This window comes from Cataglyphis hispanica, chromosome 1 (assembly GCF_021464435.1).
Source record: "Cataglyphis hispanica isolate Lineage 1 chromosome 1, ULB_Chis1_1.0, whole genome shotgun sequence".
NCBI lineage: Eukaryota > Metazoa > Arthropoda > Insecta > Hymenoptera > Formicidae > Cataglyphis > Cataglyphis hispanica.
In genome coordinates, this window is record NC_065954.1 from 867,814 (window position 1) to 886,289 (window position 18,476).

General features: G+C 30.7%; 1 protein-coding gene across 6 annotated transcripts; it reads left to right on the forward strand.

Annotated features, from left to right (window-relative positions):
- Window positions 1-6,606: 6,606 nt before the first annotated feature.
- LOC126854413 (neprilysin-4-like) lies at window positions 6,607-18,436 on the forward strand. Of its 6 annotated transcripts, none has more exons than XM_050601117.1 (17): window positions 6,607-6,709; window positions 8,598-8,709; window positions 8,806-9,008; window positions 9,511-9,662; window positions 9,860-10,027; window positions 10,351-10,499; window positions 10,604-10,839; window positions 10,948-11,208; window positions 11,274-11,476; window positions 11,534-11,713; window positions 11,844-12,055; window positions 12,146-12,368; window positions 13,423-13,599; window positions 15,799-15,961; window positions 16,622-16,741; window positions 16,938-17,044; window positions 17,121-18,436. In XM_050601117.1, exons 1-17 carry the CDS (start codon window positions 6,607-6,609, stop codon window positions 17,394-17,396), a joined length of 3,045 nt encoding a protein of 1,014 aa, XP_050457074.1. In that variant the 3' UTR covers window positions 17,397-18,436. The 6 variants fall into 6 exon arrangements, with proteins under 6 accessions (XP_050457074.1, XP_050457063.1, XP_050457103.1 ...); XM_050601106.1 differs by having other exon boundaries at window positions 16,622-16,831; window positions 17,121-18,435; XM_050601129.1 differs by lacking the exon at window positions 6,607-6,709 and adding an exon at window positions 6,969-7,466 and having other exon boundaries at window positions 16,622-16,831; window positions 17,121-18,434.
- The last annotated feature ends 40 nt before the right edge of the window (window positions 18,437-18,476 follow it).

An 18,476-nucleotide genomic window follows, 5' to 3' on the forward strand; every position in this document is an offset into this window, starting at 1 on the left:
ACCTGCGTTGCATGACTCGACCAGCGGGGACAATCATGTCCGATCATGAACGCTTTGTATTTCGTTTGTATACCTAGATATCTGATAATTCCGCACTAGACGATTTTTCTTTTTTCAGCAAGAAGGAGAGACACGAGCGACACGCTCGCTGCAGTTCGAAGTTCTTCCGTAAGGACGGTCGAAGGCGAGAGATGCCGTATGTCATGCGATATTTTTCGATTTTCCACAGGGCTGGGGAGGAGGAGGAGGAGGAGGAGGGGAATGCAATGGGACATCTCCGCTGTCTTCGGCGCCCGATATTTTACCGGCTGCTGACACCTCGGACATCTTGTCGACTTTCTCTCTCTCTCTCACTCTATTTTCTCTCTCGTTTTTCCAGCTCGTCGGAACCAATCAAACAGCCGGCAACTATAGGACAAACCAATCGGAGCGCTCGGTCGCCGGGCCGGAGAGACCTACTCTTCGCTTAAATGCCCCATCTAACTCTCACTCTTGTAAGATTTCAGTTAGCCCACCGCACTAGGACCCCGACCAGAAAAGCAGAGGACCCAGGTTCCAGCCCGAGTATTTCCAGCCCAGGAAAAAATAAAAAAAAACTGCCTCGTGCACGTCCACGACTCCCCCCACTCTTAAAAAAATTTTAAAATTAAAAAATCGCCTCGTGGACGTCCACGAGTCCCCACTCTTTTTTTCTCAGGTACCTGCCCAGGGGGACAGGGGGGAGAAGGGATCACAGCGGGGGGCTGGCGCCAAGGGGGAAAAGGGGGGACATTCCTGTCTCACTATAGTTGCCCCTACACTACTAATATGATATAAAACATGAGATAAAAAAATTTTTCTGATTGATATTTATCTCAATAAAAATAATATCTATTACAATTAAAATATAAAATATGTTTGATTAATATATTACTATGCAGTTTAGTATAAATAATCAAACATATTTTATATTTTATTTTAATAGATATTATTTTTATAGAGATAAATACCAAACAGAAAAATTGTCATAAAATTTTTTTCATATCATATTGTTTCAAGATTATCATGATTTTTCAGAGTAAATTCTAAGAGAAAATTCTCTCAGCGTAGAAGCAGAAATAATCTTAAAATAATAAAACCGAAAGATTCGTGATATACAAATTTTAATTAAGATTATAAGGGGCTCTTAATAAGAGTACAAGAGTTTAAGAGCCCTTTATATTTAAATTTGTATATCAGGATCCATTCGATTTTATTGTTATAAAATAATTAATTTTTATTCCTAGCACTCAATATTTATTACCAGTTTTTTCTATCGTTCTCTAAATCTAACCGGGAGCCTTAAGCTTCGTCCGATTTACATCGCGTCCGCGCCTTTTGTAAAAATACTTACTGTCAAAATACGCGTGACAATTTGACAGCCGTCAACACGAGTATCATTGACGTGAACTTATGCGATATAACAGCCAATCAAATTTAGGCACAATTTACCTCGTCGCATCGTTCTGCAGTGATTCCCTCCGCAATGATATGCTCGGTCCTTATATTTCTATGTCTATGAACAAACCATTCTCTCCACACCATTTAATTGCTGTTGCATTTTTATTAGATAATTTTTGTGCCGTCAATTTTACATTTTGTCGCTGGGCTCCTTTAACCCTGTATATATATATATATATATTTTTTTTACTGCGCGCTTATACTTATGCGAATTGGTCGATCTTTTTTAATTAATTTCTCGAAAATTATTACGAAAGTAGCAAAGTGGTACAGGACTTTTCTCCTCAGTTTTGCCTGCTCTACCTGCACACAATGGGTGATGCAATTGACGCCCTATATATATATATATATATATATATATATATATATATATATATATATATATATACAGGGTGTCCGGCGTCAATTGGAAAAAGATCGACCAATTCGCATAAGTATAAGCGCGCAGGCACAACCCATTGATATGTGATTGCTAGGATGCGAGAATTCATTGTTATGTATCGCTCATATGTAATTTGTAGAGCGTTCTCCCAAAAGACACCCTGTATGTAGCAACAGTTGTACACATTTTGTGTAAAATTTATGAGAAGTTTAGTTTATAGATTTATCTACTGTAAGCAGGTAATTATACATTATGACTTAAACTTATTGGGTTTGGGAAAAAACAAGTAAAACTGTATATATCTGATTTTATTTGTAAATATGACATTTTAACGTTCTCATCAAGCATTACATTTATTAATGATCTAAATATTATTACTTCGCAGAAAATACGATGGTTGTGTTATTGGATGCAAAAACAATAGCGAAAAAGGTTTTTCGCTAAGACGATTTTCATCCAATAAAAAACGGAAGACCTTATGGATGGAGAAAATAGGCCGGAAGAATTTGAAACCCTCTCCGTACTCACATATTTGTGAAGTAAATATACAATGTATTTATGATATTTCTATTATAATATTATGTAATTAATGGTATAATAGTATCATATTTCTTTATAGGTCCATTTTGCTGAAGATATGTTGGAGAAACCTCGAATTGATGGAAAAAGAAAGTTAAAGTACAATGCTGTGCCAATAATCTTTCCCACTGTTTAAAAAGAAAAAAGAAATAAAAAAAACCCTTAAACCCTCAATTCTTTCAATCCTCATAAAACATACAATGTGCAAAATACTCAAGAAAGCTCTATTCAATTTAATTTTAATGTCATTGCAGCAATATCCAAGTTAGTTAATGAATCAACTGATCAAGCTGATTCCAACGTTGGAATCAGTTTTATTACAAATAGAAGAGCTCAAAAGAAAGTTCAAAGAAGCAAAAGAAAAATTGCAAATCGCTGAGTTGTTTACAAAGCTGAGAAAACAAAAAGAAACCTTTTGCAACAAATAAGAAAATTAAAAAGTCAAAAGAGACTACGTATTGAAAAAAGTTTGTTAAAATCTTCAGAAATACTATGGAAAGTTTTCAACAATGACCAAATCGAATGGCTTATAAAAGATTCTCCCATACGGGGAGTTTATAAATGGTCTGAAGAAACAATTAAAAAAGCACTTAGATTAAAATTTTGTTGTTCTGAAAACGGTCATATCATAGCACAAGGAACTCATAGCACAAAATATTCCTCTATCAACGTGTACACTCAGGAGATGCTTTGAAACACTTAATTTTCAATCAGGGATTTGTGATGACATCTTTGAAGTTTTAAAAGACAAAGTATCACAATTTCAGGACGATAGAGAGAAGGATTGCATGTTAGCGCTCGATAAAATCAGTCTTCCACCTAGTGAACAAAATGATGCATCAACAAATTTTCTAATTGGACATACTACTATTCCTAACAGTCATGGTAAATTTATAAAATCATTCTAAAGCCCGTATCAGACTACATATTGAAGATTGAAGATTAAATTTTGACCAATCAAAATAAAGAAATTTTTTTTTGTTCTGATTAGTCAAATTCCAATCTTTAATCTCTAATCTTCAATTTTCAATGCGTAGTCTGATACGGGCTTAATAGCGTTTTCGAATGATTGGGTTAATTCAATTCGGATCAATTAATCGCTCTCAGAGTGATTAAATTTGCTATGTTCGAAAACACTACAAAAATTATAATTTTATGCTATTTTTTGTGTATAAAATTTTTATTTTTATATTTTTTGTATGTGTAGATTGAAATTTTCTACTTATCTTTTAAAATGCATGCTTTTTATCTATCTCTTTACTGTTTTTCTATTGGTTTTCTATATTAGAAGAAAAACCTTTAACTACGCATGGTTTGGTTTTTATGCTTAGTATACTCAGTCGGTGGAAACAAATAGTTGCCTATCATTACACTCCTGATGGATTTGATGATGCACGCTTAAAACCTATCTTAGAATAAATTATTGAAAAAGCCGAATCTATAGATCTCTATGTGTTACATCGGATATGGGGGAGAGTAAATCGAGCAATGTGGAGAGCTTTTTCAAATATTTGTGCTGGCAAATATTCAAAATTCTATCTCTCATCCAATTGATGATAAACGTAAATTATTCTTTTTTGCCGATGGTCCACATCTAATAAAAAATTTTAGAGCAACTTTAATTCATAAAAAAATTATTACATTGCCAGATTATTTTAAAAATTATAATAAATTGTATTCAGGCATTGTTCAATTTACTCATCTAGAGGAATTAATAAATGAACAAGAAAACTTGCACCAAAAATAAACAAAAATGTTATCACATTGACAAATTTTAATAAGATGAAGTTTAATAAGGCAACTATTATGATAAGTAGAGATGTTAGCAGTGCATTAAATTTTTTAGGACAAGAACAAAAAAAATGATTATAAAACAACAACTTTATTTATTGAAATAGCTTCAAAATGATTTACTTTAATTATACCTCGTGAACTCCATTAGTGGCATTAGGAAAAACAGCAGAAAATGAAAAATCTGAAAACATATTAATAAAAAAATTAAGTTTCTAGAGTCTATTATTGATTTATTTCGAGATATAGAAATTGGTAAAGACAAAAAATTTAAATCTGTGCAAGCAGGTATCATGATCACAACACAATCTTTCATCGAACTTACAAAATATCTAATTAATGATCGAGGATATTTATATGTATTAGGAGGACGATTTACTCAGGACTGTGTAGAAAATTTGTTTTCTAACATTAGAAAAAAATTTTCCTATTTCAAACACACTACAATTTAAGCAAAGTTTAAAGATTTTAAGCGTGTCCCAATATTTACAAAATGTGGAAAATACTAGTTATGAGCAAGATGACGGTGTCTTGATGTCTCATTTCTCCTTGACAAGAAAATGTTTTTGTAAAACAAATATAAGTTACATGATTCAAGAGATTCCTATAATTCTCCTTGAAGCTGAAAGCAAGCTCATTTATCTAAATAATTTTGAAAAGAACTCTATATAACTCTATAATAGAAGAATTATATTACGCAAGCGGTTATATTCTCTCTAGAATTTGTAAAACTAATGTAATTTGTAATAATTTGTAATAATTGTTTAGAGTCTGCAGGATCAAAAACATATGATCCTAATATAAAATTTTCAAAGTTAGTGCATCTCAAATGTTATTGAACAAAAACATTATTTTTTGTAAACAATGAAACATTTATTTACTTTTATGAAATGTAATTTATTGTTCGACGATACATTCCTTATTTAAAAAAGTTAATTATGATTTGGTTAAATTTTTTTTATTGGGTTGGCAACTAAGTTCCCGCTGTTTTTTTTCAAAAGTTTATTTTTCAATAAAAATTAACAACTAATTAATCAATAATGTATTCTTCCTTGTTGTTTACAACTTCTTCCCCACGTTCAACAAGATTTTCAATACTTCGTTGGTAGAAATCACCCGGTTTTGACTCGAAAAATTCATCCAACCAAGCTCTCAATTCTGCATTAGTATTGAACGAAACTCCGCGCATAGCATTTGAAAGCGATCGAAAGAGGTGGAAATCCGAGCTTTTGCGGCTTTAGAACCTTGATTAAAAGCAAAAAGAAGGAGGCGTCGAAAATGCTCATTTTTCTCAACTTGACATTCCATTTTAATGATCTGAAAATTAACATAAATTAACTCGAACATAAAAAAACATAGATTCCGGTAAAACAAAACATCCTCTTTCGAATGATTTAAAACATTATGCTAAAAACATTTAATGACTTGCGGAATGTTAAAATTTAAAAAAACGGCAGGAACTTAGTTGCCTAAGTTAACCTAATAGATAAAATGACACATCTAAAATGTAATAGACTTAAAGACTGTCATAATATTTCTAATATAATAATGAAACGATTTATTAAATTTAGAATTAAAATTGCCACAGAATGCCAAAAAGAACGCCTAAAAACACCAACATTTAGTAGTAAAACTATGGCAAGACATTTTATTGTTAAGTAATAACATGTTTATTTATAATAAACTTTAACTAAAAAGTAAAATAAATGTCTTCTTTTTATCTCATTAATATAATTTATGCAATTAATAACATTAATTAATTATTGATAATATAATATAATTTACTATAATATTTGTTTAATCAAAAATAAATATTATTTTAGTAATATTTAAAAATTGTAAGTATTTTGTAATTTTTAACACAAGTTCTGCAAAAATTGGTATTATTTCTCAAATCCAAATTTTATCGGGGATTCATAATACTCGAAGTGAAGATATGATATTATCGATTTATGATTGGTTCTGCCATTTTGCTTCAAAGCAGTTCGAAGCCAATAAAAAGTTTGACAAGATCGTTCAGACTCTTACTTCTAGGGACTCTTTTCCAATCCAAGTACCACTGACATGAACTTGCACTATATAACAACCAATCATTTATGCACAATTTATTCATCGCACCGTCCCGCGATTGCTTCCGTCGCCCGCAATGATCAATAAAAAAAAATAGCTAATGCTTCGTCTATATATTCAGATATTAATGGTACATATATATATATATTTTTTTTTGTATATATATATATATATATATATATATATATATATATATATATATATATACACTACTCATCTTGACGCATGAACAAAAAATTTTTCCATCACTGTTCCATAATTTGTCCGTAATTCTATCACGGACAGATTTTTATAATATAACTAACATGAAGGCCATCTCACGAAGAATTAGCACAAATGATTGCAATAGATTTCGTTGGAATATCTTACCTAATTATTACCTCATCAAAGAAAATGATAATATTGAAAGTGAGTGAGGCTAATTAGTATATCTCAAATATTTAAATTCTAATAAATAATTTTTAATAGTATAAAAAAGAAAAATATTCTACATATATTAATATTATCAGCATATAAATATATTAATTTTAATATTATATATATATATATATATATATATATATACACAATTTTTATATAGTTATATACATAAATACGTTATGTAGAAAAACATTATGTAGAAGTTGAAACAAGAGATAATTTTGTTAGTGTGCGTTACAACGGGAAGGACTCAATAACGATGAGGTCACGCATGAATGTGAAATACGGCGTATTGCGTTATTGAACGATAACCGCAAGTTATTAGGGTCGATTGACGAGTAACTCAATGTAAGGCGCGCGTAAAATGTTTCTCACCGTGTGCATGCGCGTATAAAGCCATGTCGTCGGCTTAATTGTTATACTCTCGCTATTGGTGTTGCACGGACAATTTTATGTATGTAAATTACTCCCGTACAAATGTTCGTTTGACAGATTCATTCTCTCTACATAAGCACTCACGTACTCGACATTCCATTACTCGTACTTTGATCGGACGGGTGATAATCTATCTAGTCTCTTCGACTTTGGCGCGCATTTACATCTTTCGTTCGTTTTCGAAATATAAATTTCGTGTGACATTATTAAAAGAGTACGTTGTACACACTGAGATTCATTGATTTGAAGTACGGATAAACCATTGTACTGTTTGCGAGAATAAGTTAAATAATTTCGCAGTAAAGACTTGGTAAGTTCGCTTTTTCTTCGATAAATTACAATTATTTTTTCTCACAATACTTGGATAGAAAATAGCTAAAAAATTTATAATTTATTAAAAAAACTATTTAAATTTTGACTCGAAAATTTATGTATAAAATAAATCTATTCTTTTTCAGCTTTCAGAGATTTGCTTTTGAATATACACTTTGAATTTCTTTGCTTATTCTTATACACAATGCTCCTATCAGAATTTATTATTACGTTCTTTAATTAACATTTTTTTAGTTAATCTTTAATTACTTGTGCATTTATATGACAGTCGATAAATAATAAATGCTATATACTGTAAGATTATAAGATAATTGAGTAGAGCTTGTTTATCATTTTAGCATAATTGATTTTCTTATTTTTTGAATTCATGAAATATAGCTATAGCCTAATAATTTTTTTCAATTTTTTGGTAGTTTTACTTTTCCTTATAGGAAAGAATTTATTTTATTGTATGTTGTATTGTATGTGTATGTAATCGGTTATTACATTGAGAATAGTAGAGGAAGTCATTATAAAAATATGTTATAAATTTTTTTTTTATACTTAGTCTTTAAGATTACACAAATTCTACAGTATATAAAATATAAAGTCCAGGCAAAATATATTTTTCTATTTCTCTATATCTTTTATACAATTTAATAAGAAACAATAAGATGTGAAAAATAGATGTGTAAAAAATATCTTCTATATTATCTCCTATATATTTTTTATTTTTTACTAAGATGAGTATCACAATAGATATATCAGCGGACATGGTACACGCAATATTATACTAAATCCTGTTTATTTGTTCTGTCTTCTTACTGATGTTGTTAAACTCTTAATTTTTTTGAGCAAGCGAGCAAACAAATAAATGAACGAATCTTGAGATATATGTTATTTATATATATCTCATTAGCTGATGCTTAAATAATAGCTCATTCATTGCTTTATTTACATCGCGGTTTATTTATTCAGCGATTCTTCGGCCAGCATAATTTTATGAAACAAGTTTTTAAAAATAATATGTCCATACATTTATATGCTGCTTTTGATTACTAATATATAAATGCAATTTATTGATATTAATTTTTTTATCTATACGTCATTACTCACGTATTATTTTCAGAAAAAATGCGAAGTGGCAGTAGTTTGAATCAGTTCAATGACGATAACTCTTTTAGTGATGAATCGTGCCCGTCGTGCAGATTGGCTATCAACAAAGAGACTGGTAGACTAAAGTGTGTGTCTCAAGTATTGCATTGTTTGTTTTCTACAAATTTCAGATTAAATTTCCCGTATTTTTATCAAGTGAGTGACTTTTTCGCAAAATGCAGATGGTGTACCGACGGAAGTGAAGCATGGCGTTTTTGTGTCAAACTAATGCTCCTGATACCCGCCGTATTATTACCGATTATTATAGTGTGTATCGCTCTGTCACATTTTCAAACTACAGTAAAAGTTTCTGAGTCACAAATGTTTTCCACCTATGGAATGCAGGAACAGGATAAACAAAAGATCGAAGATGACATCTCTTGGTGTAAGTTTGGTCGCAAATATATGATAGTTACACAAACATCAAAACAAAATTAAGAATTTCCATTATTATTGATAAACATACACAGAAAAATTTGCGATTTTACTTAACAATTACTATAATAAAATCAAAAATATTTATTTAATTAAATGGCATTTTGATAAAATATTGAATACATACAAGCATAATATACACACATGCAAAACATAATGCAAAACAAAGCTAAAAAGTTAATTAGTTTTGTTACTATTTGCCATAATAATAAATGAAAGGCATATGTGAAATAGCATATATAAAAACATAAATCTCAATTTTTATTCAAATCTCAATTATTATACCAAATTATATCAAACTTATTATAAAATTGCATTATAAAAAAGAAGATTATATTGAATTATTAAGTCTTTATATTGAATTATTTCATAATGCATTATGAGGATAAAAGATCTTAAACTACACGTTCTTGAAGAATGTTTGTGAATGATTAATTTTACGTATTTATTAGCTACCAATCGCAATGACATAGAACGTGGAGCCGAAGAAACCGAAGACGAGGATCGAGTTTTACTTCCCGATATGAAAACGAGTTATGTACCTGTAGATGTGCATCCTCCGCTTCGATCCGCGTCCCAGCGACAAAAGAGAGACATTAATGGGGTATTTCATCTTTAAGCAAATTCAAAGCAATCTCAAATTTCGATCTTTAATTTGAAATCTTCCTTTTTCCTTTTTCTTCTTTCTTCCTTTTTCCTTGTCTCTTCATTATTCTTTCTTCTCTCTTTGTCCTGTTTCCATACTCTTGAATTTATTTATACACGGCACAAACAAAAAATTCCGAAAACGATTTTTTTCAGGAGAATCGCACAAATGGCAGCGAATCAGACGATCGAGTAATGTCCTCGTTATATCCATATTTAATTAATGACAAATTGACAGATTCTTTTTTGAGGAAGAAGTTAGATAGAAAAAATGATACAGTGGAAAGATCTTTTTCAGATATGAATTATATCGAAGGAATAAAGGTACATAAGTATGATGATTTTGTGTTTTGGAAATTTAGTAATATTTTCACAAATGTATGAGTATTCGTAATTCTTATATATTTATCAAAAGCATATTTACTTAAAATTAAATTTAAGAAAAGTATTTTTAATATTTCTTTTAGCTATAAATCTACTTTTGATATTTTCTTACGATATTAAAAGAATCCATCGGAGATAATTGGTCATTTTTAATTTGTAATAACTCTTCTTTTTCATGCATTTTATGTATGAAAGGATAATTTGAGACTTGTGATTACTTTGTTTAAAAAATGCATTCAATTGTCACAATCAATGTTATATAGATGAAGGATGACGACATAATCGAAACGAGCAACGCGCAGAATGTTGATGAAGAACTAGATAATTTCTTAAGCGATTATTATTTAGAAGTAGAAGTTGATGATACATATGAAAGTAGTGGAATAAACAACCATCATTATTCCAAGTCAATGTAGTACTTTAATCAATTCTGATCCATTATTCTAATTTTATCTTTTTTAGATTTCAATTAGCTTTCTTAATCACACACATGATGAATTTTTTAATATATTCCAGAAAGAATGAAGAGGCGATACCACATTATAATAATAAGTACGAGGGCATAAATATTGAAGAACGGTTGAAAGAGGAATCAGTTATGAGAAAAGAAGATAGATTCTCTATTTTCATCAATGATACCAAAACACGGTTGTCAGTGACTGTTGGACATGATTCTATCGAGGACAAAATGCTTGATTTTCATACATTCTGGAAAGGCGAAGGAAATGTTAAAAGTATCAGAGAGATTCGAGGTATATCTCTTTTATAAAATATCTCTTTTATAATTCCGCATTATTATAATATTGGTTGATAAAACATTGGTAATATATCGAAAACTAAAAAGAGTTTATTGAATGCAGCACAAACAATGCTGAAATATATGGATAAGAGTGTAGATCCATGTAAAGATTTCTATCAATATGCTTGTGGTAATTGGGCGAAACTCAATCCTATCCCAAAAGACAAGGCTGGCTATGATACCTTTGAAATGCTGAGAGAATCATTGGATTTCGTACTCAAAGAATTATTAGAGGAACCGATATTATATAATATCGATGAATTAGATGCTGATGATGCTACGGTAAAGGCGAAACATTTATTTCAAAGCTGCATGAACTACGGTAGGTAGGCAAGACATTGCACACATATTTGCGCGAATTACTTAATACGACAAGAATGTGGCTAGAGATTTTGGAGCAACGTATGGAAAGACCACTTATCCAACTTGTGGATGAACTTGGCGGTTGGCCGATTCTAAGGCCAGACTGGGACCCCGACAAATTTGACTGGCTTCTCCTGACTGCAAAACTTCGATTATACAATAACGACGTATTAATTTCAGAATGGGTGGGTCCAGATATTAAAAACAGCAACAAATACGTAATACAGGTAACACAACTTATCTTGTCATGTTTTGCCATAAATATCAAAAGATTTCTTTTATAGTTTGATCAAACATCGCTCGGACTTCCTACGAGAGATTATTTCCTTCAATCATCTAACGCAGTTTATTTAGAAGCTTACAAGGATTATTTAATAAAGATTGCAATTTTACTCGGTGCATCTTTAGATAATGCGACTATGCATGCTGAAGAAGTGATTGAATTCGAAACGCAGCTCGCAACAGTACATATCATTCATTATTATATTTGTATATATACATATTGTGTGCGATATATATTATATATCGCGCACATATTATATATTATGCATAATTTCGCTCAGATTTTTGATCCTATAATTATTGGCCTTGTAGATTACATCGTCATCAGACGAAAGACGAAATTTCTCGGAGCTGTATCAACGAATGAGTATAGGTGAATTAAAGATACTCGTACCACAAATTGATTGGCATCGTTATTTGTCAATCGTTTTGAATCGACAAGTAAATTTTTCTGAGCCAGTCGTTGTATTCGCATTGCAATATATTCAAGATTTGGTTGTTTTACTTTCAAAAACACAACCTAGGTAATATCATATTTTATAACTTTCGCATTTTGCTATATAAATTTTGTATTTTCAATACAAAACATTACAAACAATTTGTTACTTTTGTAGAACAGTGGCGAATTATCTTTTATGGAGATTTGTGCGGCACAGAGTGAACAATTTAGACGATCGTTTCCAAGAGGTCAAACAGAAATTTTATTATATTTTATTCGGTAGAGAGCAAGCGCCATTAAGATGGAAAAACTGCGTAACTCAAGTCAATTCCAATATGGGTATGGCGGTTGGTTCAATGTTTGTCAAAAAGTATTTTGATGAAAACAGTAAAAACGATGTGAGTATTTCCTGAGAGAGTAGCCATAAAATTAATGAAATGGAATTTATATATATATATATATATATATATATATATATATATATACAGGATAAATCATAATAAGTATGTTTTAAAATTTTGTAAACGTGTTCCTGGATAAAAACTATGAACAATAGGCTGAAAATGCTTTGTTATTGAAATAATGGATAATGGAAATAGGTATCAATAAGGAATGATTTTATTTAAAAATTTCAGATAAGCATTTTTTTATTTATAAAAGATGCTGAAAGTACACTATTACAATAAATGAAAGAAAGTAATGAAAGAATAATATTGCTCGTTTCAACTATCTCAAGTATACTGACTTGATTATAAAGTGTATATAGATTTTTAGTTACCTTGTCTTTTTTACTGTAGTGAAATACAGGGACCTATATTAAAACCGCCTTCCTCCTTCTTTCAGTGAATTGTAGCAGCAATTGTGCTGATAAAAACTATCCCAGAATTAAAACATTAGAGACACAACAGCGTGGAAAAAAAATCTCATCTGAAACTCAGTGATTATAAAATCTATATTTGTGTTCATATTATTTCGATAACGAAGCATTTTCGGCCTAATGTTCATAAGAATATTTGTTCATATTTTTATCCAGGAATGCTCACGAAGTTTAAAACATATTTATGATTCTCATCCTATATACATATTACAGGCGAAGTCCGCAAACTGTGCAGAGCAGACATTGGCCATGTCAACATTGCATAACACTCTTAAGCAAAACCCGCTGAAATAATTTATGAACTGACATAGCCCGGTCTCATTCAAAGCATCGAGTGAGCTAAACCTCGCTTTGCATAAAAAGTTGCAAACTCATATGAAATTGCATAATTATAAACTTCGTTTCGCATCCGAAGAACAGGGTGATATGGAATGAATCTCACTTCACGCAGAAAGTTGCAAACCCATATGAAATCCCCTAGACAATGTCGGCTCTGCATACCTTGCGAACTCTTCGCCCATAATATATATTATTACTAGATATGAGTTGAAAGGGCATGTTTTCTTCATTAATAGACATTATCGATGACTCGAGAGATACAGCGATCATTTAGAGAATTACTTGATAAAACCAGTTGGATCGACGATGACACAAAGCGTTTGGCGACTGAGAAAGTGAATGCTATGTCGTTAAGAATCGGTTATCCAGATTTTATTCTACAACCATATCTATTGAATGAACGTTACAAAGATGTAATATACTTTTATATTAGACATATATATATACATATATTTTGTAAGAAACATATATACTTATATATATATATATATATATATATATATATATATATATATATACACACACAAAGTGTTCCAAAATTACCGAACTTTCTCTTAATGGCAGATTTCTTAGAATATTTCAAGCTAAAAATGTTAATATAAAAATGTCGAGACTATAATAGTTTTTAAACGGGAAGCAATTATATTTTACGAATAAGAGCTGAGATTTTGCGCACGTTTAAGCACGGCAAAATAACAAGCAAAAAAAGTGCTCTATAAATGGGATACCCTTTTTATGATTATCATATAAATTTACAATAGCAGTGTCATTATATGTTTTCTCGCTTCTCTCGCTACATTACATTAGTACATTTTCTTTACGAATAATGAATGCGAGAACTAAAGGCATCTAGAAAATGATTCAAGTAAAATTTTGCGACATGTTTTAACTTCAGCTATCTAAGTGATCGATCAATATAATCATGAAGGTATCTGCTATGATATGCTATGCGAGACAAATAAATTGTAATAGAATTAGATTTGACATTCATGTATTTTGAATTTTTGAATATTTTAGAATTTTTGTAATGAAATACAAAATTGTAACCGTTTTCATAACATATCATAAGTAGACATCTTCATTGTAACATTGATCGACACTTTGACAGTTGAAATTGAAACATGTCGCAAATTTTTGAATCATTTTTGAGATGCCTTTGGTTCTTGTCCATTATTCGCAAAAAGATGTAATGCAATGCGTTGGGAAGCGAGAGTATATATATAATGGTATATATGATAATGCTATTATAAATTTATACGATAATCATATCATAAAAAGGATATTCCATTTATAGAGCACTTTTTTCATCGTGCCTGAGCACGCAAAACTTCAACCACCTCATTCGTAAAATATAATCCCGTTTAAAAACTATTATAGCGACATTTTTGTATTAAGATTTTTGTCTTGAAATTCTCTAATGAATTTGCCATTAAGAGAAAGTCGGTAGTTTTGGGATGTCTTATATATAGTGTATATATATATATATACAGGGTGTCCTGCAAAGATTGTGTCAACGCTCGTGAGCGGGTAGAGGACAGTAAATTGAACAGAAAAGTCTTTTACCATTTTGAAATTTTCGCAATAATTATTGAAATATCAATTAAAAGATATTGGCGAATAAGCACGCGTTTCGTGCGGCTATCGCGCGGCTAGATTATGGGACGTACGCTTTAGACATGACAACGTCGAGCTTCATAGTGTCGCACGGCAACGAAAAGTTCGGCCTCGCGACGAGAAGGATACGCGAAAGACCAATTCGCGTGAGTATAAGCGCGCAGTAAAAAGGCACGACTCTTTGATGTATGGTTGCTAGGACGCGAGAATCTATTGTTATGTATCGCTCGTATATAACCGTTGTTATCTATAGAGTGCTCATCCTAAAATTTTGTCGCGCACCTAGCGACCACAAACTTTTGGGTTGCCTTTGGGCCATCTTTTCTCGCCGCGCGCTTATACTCACACGAATTGGTCAACCTTTTTAATTAATTTCTCGGAAATTATTACAAAAATAGCAAAGTGATACAGAACTTTTCTTTTCAGTTTTATCTGCTCTACCTGCACACAACCGGTGATGCGATTGACGGACATCCTGTATATACATATATATATATATATATATATATATATATATATATATATATATATCGTAAGCAGATAAAGCAGATAAAAGTGAGGAGAAAAGTTCTGTATCATTTTTTTCTATAACGCTTAATAAGAAAGTTATTATTGAGTGAAGTCTGGCTTATCATCGCCGATCCTTAGCTGAACGCACGGTTGGTGAACCGCGCGCCTGGTAATGTGCGTGAGCGCTCACCGACGTGTGCCTGGCTGAAGATCGGCGATGATAGGCCAGATTTCACTCAATAATAACTCTTTTACTAAACGTTATACAAAAAAATGGTACAGGACTTTTCTCTTCAGTTTTGCGTGCTCTACCTGCACACGACGGGTGATGCGATTGACGCCGGACACTCTGTATATATATATATATATATATATATATATATATATATATATATATATAAAGAGAAGAGAGAGAGAGAGAGGGAGAGAGAGAGAGAATGAGAGAAAGAGAGAGAGAGACCGAAAGATTATTAATATATTTGATGCAGGTTGTGATACGACCAGATAAATATTTTGAAAACACTTTAAATATCTTGCAACACTTGACTCGAGTTGAACAAGATCGTCTTGGAAACAGTGTCAATAAAACTTTATGGAATACTGCTCCAGCGATCGTGAATGCTTATTACAGTCGCAACAAGAATCAGATAAGTCAGTTTAATTTTATTTAAGAAAATTTGCATGTTCTTTATTTTTCTCACTAATTCGTGTATTAAGAAAGAAAAATTAATCAATAAATAAACAAGATAAAAAGGCCAATTGGAGACCGGACGCAGTGTTTTATGCGTATAAAAATAAGTCTGCGTGTAAAAATAAGTTATCTATTTAAAAAGCATGTGTCAAACACAGTCTAAAAAAATAAAATTAATTCAAACGTTTCGGCCTTCTTCGAGTCCTTAGAAATGGTAATCGATTAGTGCGTATAAACAATATTCATTCGAAATCGAGAACGAAACGCTGTGAGAAACTTAAGATAGAAAAATCTTAAGTTTCTCACAGCGTTCTGTTCTCGATCGCGAATGAATATTATTTTATACGCACTAATCGATTACTATTGATAAGGACCCGAAGAGGGCCGAAATGTTTGGATTAATTTTATTTTTTTAAATGATGTTTTGACATAACGTTTTTTAAATAGATAATTTTATACGCGTAAAACACTATGTCCGGGGTCCAATTAGCCTTTTTATCTTGTTTACTTATTGATATTTAATATTCGAGCCCCTTTAATTATTAATTTGTTATTTTAAAAAATTAATCTTTTTAAAAATTATTCAAATTTCTATTCTCTCTCTCTGCCCTTTTTCTTAGTGTTTCCAGCGGGCATACTACAGCCTCCTTTTTATCATAGATTTTTTCCACGAAGTTTAAATTATGGCGGAATTGGCGTCGTGATTGGACATGAAATTACTCATGGATTTGATGACAAAGGTAGATTGTTTGACAAAGATGGGAATCTTCATAGGTGGTGGAAAGACGAAGCAATCGATGGTTTTCACCGGAGAGCGCAATGTCTTATCGGTAGAGGAAAATAAAATAAAATTTTATTTGGCTAATAGAAAAATGCTAATAGATAAGATAGCGTTATACATGTTTTTAATCTTGTAATCAATTTTTTTTATCATAGATCAATATGCACGTTATACCGTAACGGAAGTTGAAATGCAGATAGATGGCGTTAATACGCAAGGGGAAAATATTGCCGATAATGGCGGTATTAAACAAGCGTTTAGAGTAATTTCGCTTTTGAAAATCTTTAACAAAAATAAATTCAAATTTTTCGAATTAAAATATTTATATTTCTTTGCAGGCATATGAGAGATGGTTACGCTTGAATGAAGAGAAAGACGAAACATTACCCGGAATAAGTGCGACAGGTAAACAATTATTCTTTTTGAATTTTGCTCAAGTTTGGTGCGGTTCAATGCGTCCCGAGGCAACTAGAAATAAACTAAAAACAGCTGTACATTCGCCCGGTAAGTTTCGAGTGATCGGTACGCTCTGCAATTCCAAGGACTTTGCTCAAGTATTTAACTGCCCTCTTGGTTCTCCAATGAATCCTATGAACAAATGTTCGGTATGGTAAAACGTAATATATATATATATATATATATATATATATATATATATATGTATATATATATAAAACATAGTTTGCGCATTGATCTACACTATGTGACACAATTTATCTCAACTATAGTCCGTATAATGAAACTTACTTCATTTAAGTGGACCTTTGATTCATTTAAAAAAGTCTATAGCAATTTCTAAATGTATAAAACAAAAAGAATATCGATTTAATGTATTTAACATATTTTGTATATTATTCTAAAAGATATATAGTTAAAAAAGAGATTACGTAAACTTTACTAAGATAAACTTATATGAAAGAGAATAAAAATCATTTTCATATAGAATGTTGGATAAAGCATATTACAATAAACATAAGAAGCAACCTCATAATCATAGAAATCATTATAGATTATTTTCTAATTTATATATAAGATTTTTCGAGGATTTCTTTATCTTTTAAGCTCTGATATTTAATTTTACAAGTCTACCAAGTTTTGAAACTATGCTTACTATATAAATCCGGTTAGATGGCGATAAAAATTCTTTAATATTTGACAAACATTTGAAATTTTTAATCTCAGCTCATATTATACATATATCGTGTGCACGACATGCATACGTCAATTTACATAAATAGGAAACGCTTTTATCAATCACACAATTCTATTTTTACAATTTGTTTATGTATTATCGGCAATATATTAATAATGTATAAATTAAAAAAAAAAATTACATCAAAACTGATGTGACAAAATGGTATGTGAGTAACTTTCTTCCCTTAAATATAATTTGCATTTCAATTGTTTACATATTCCTGTTCTCGATATCATGTATAAATGTATTTCTTTTTATTAAGTATATACGTGAGAGCTAATTTTTGTATAATATTCTATTATTCTCTCTTTCTTTTTTTTATAGAAAAATGTAAATGTTTTAATAGAAAAAAAATAAAATGTGAGTTATACTAACATTCTTAAACAAATTTTAATTACCATGATGATATCTTTATTCTTAATTTTCTTAATTTTATTATGTATAGCCATTATATATATATATATATATATATATATATATATATATATATATATATATA

Coding starts and splice junctions, on each gene's coding strand:
- LOC126854413 (XM_050601106.1), top strand. CDS start 6,607: ATGAAGGCCATCTCACGAAGAATTAGCACAAATGATTGCAATAGATTT. Junction 12,056..12,145: donor CTTTCAAAAACACAACCTAG/GTAATATCATAT, acceptor TTACTTTTGTAG/AACAGTGGCGAATTATCTTT. Junction 17,045..17,120: donor GTATTAAACAAGCGTTTAGA/GTAATTTCGCTT, acceptor ATTTCTTTGCAG/GCATATGAGAGATGGTTACG.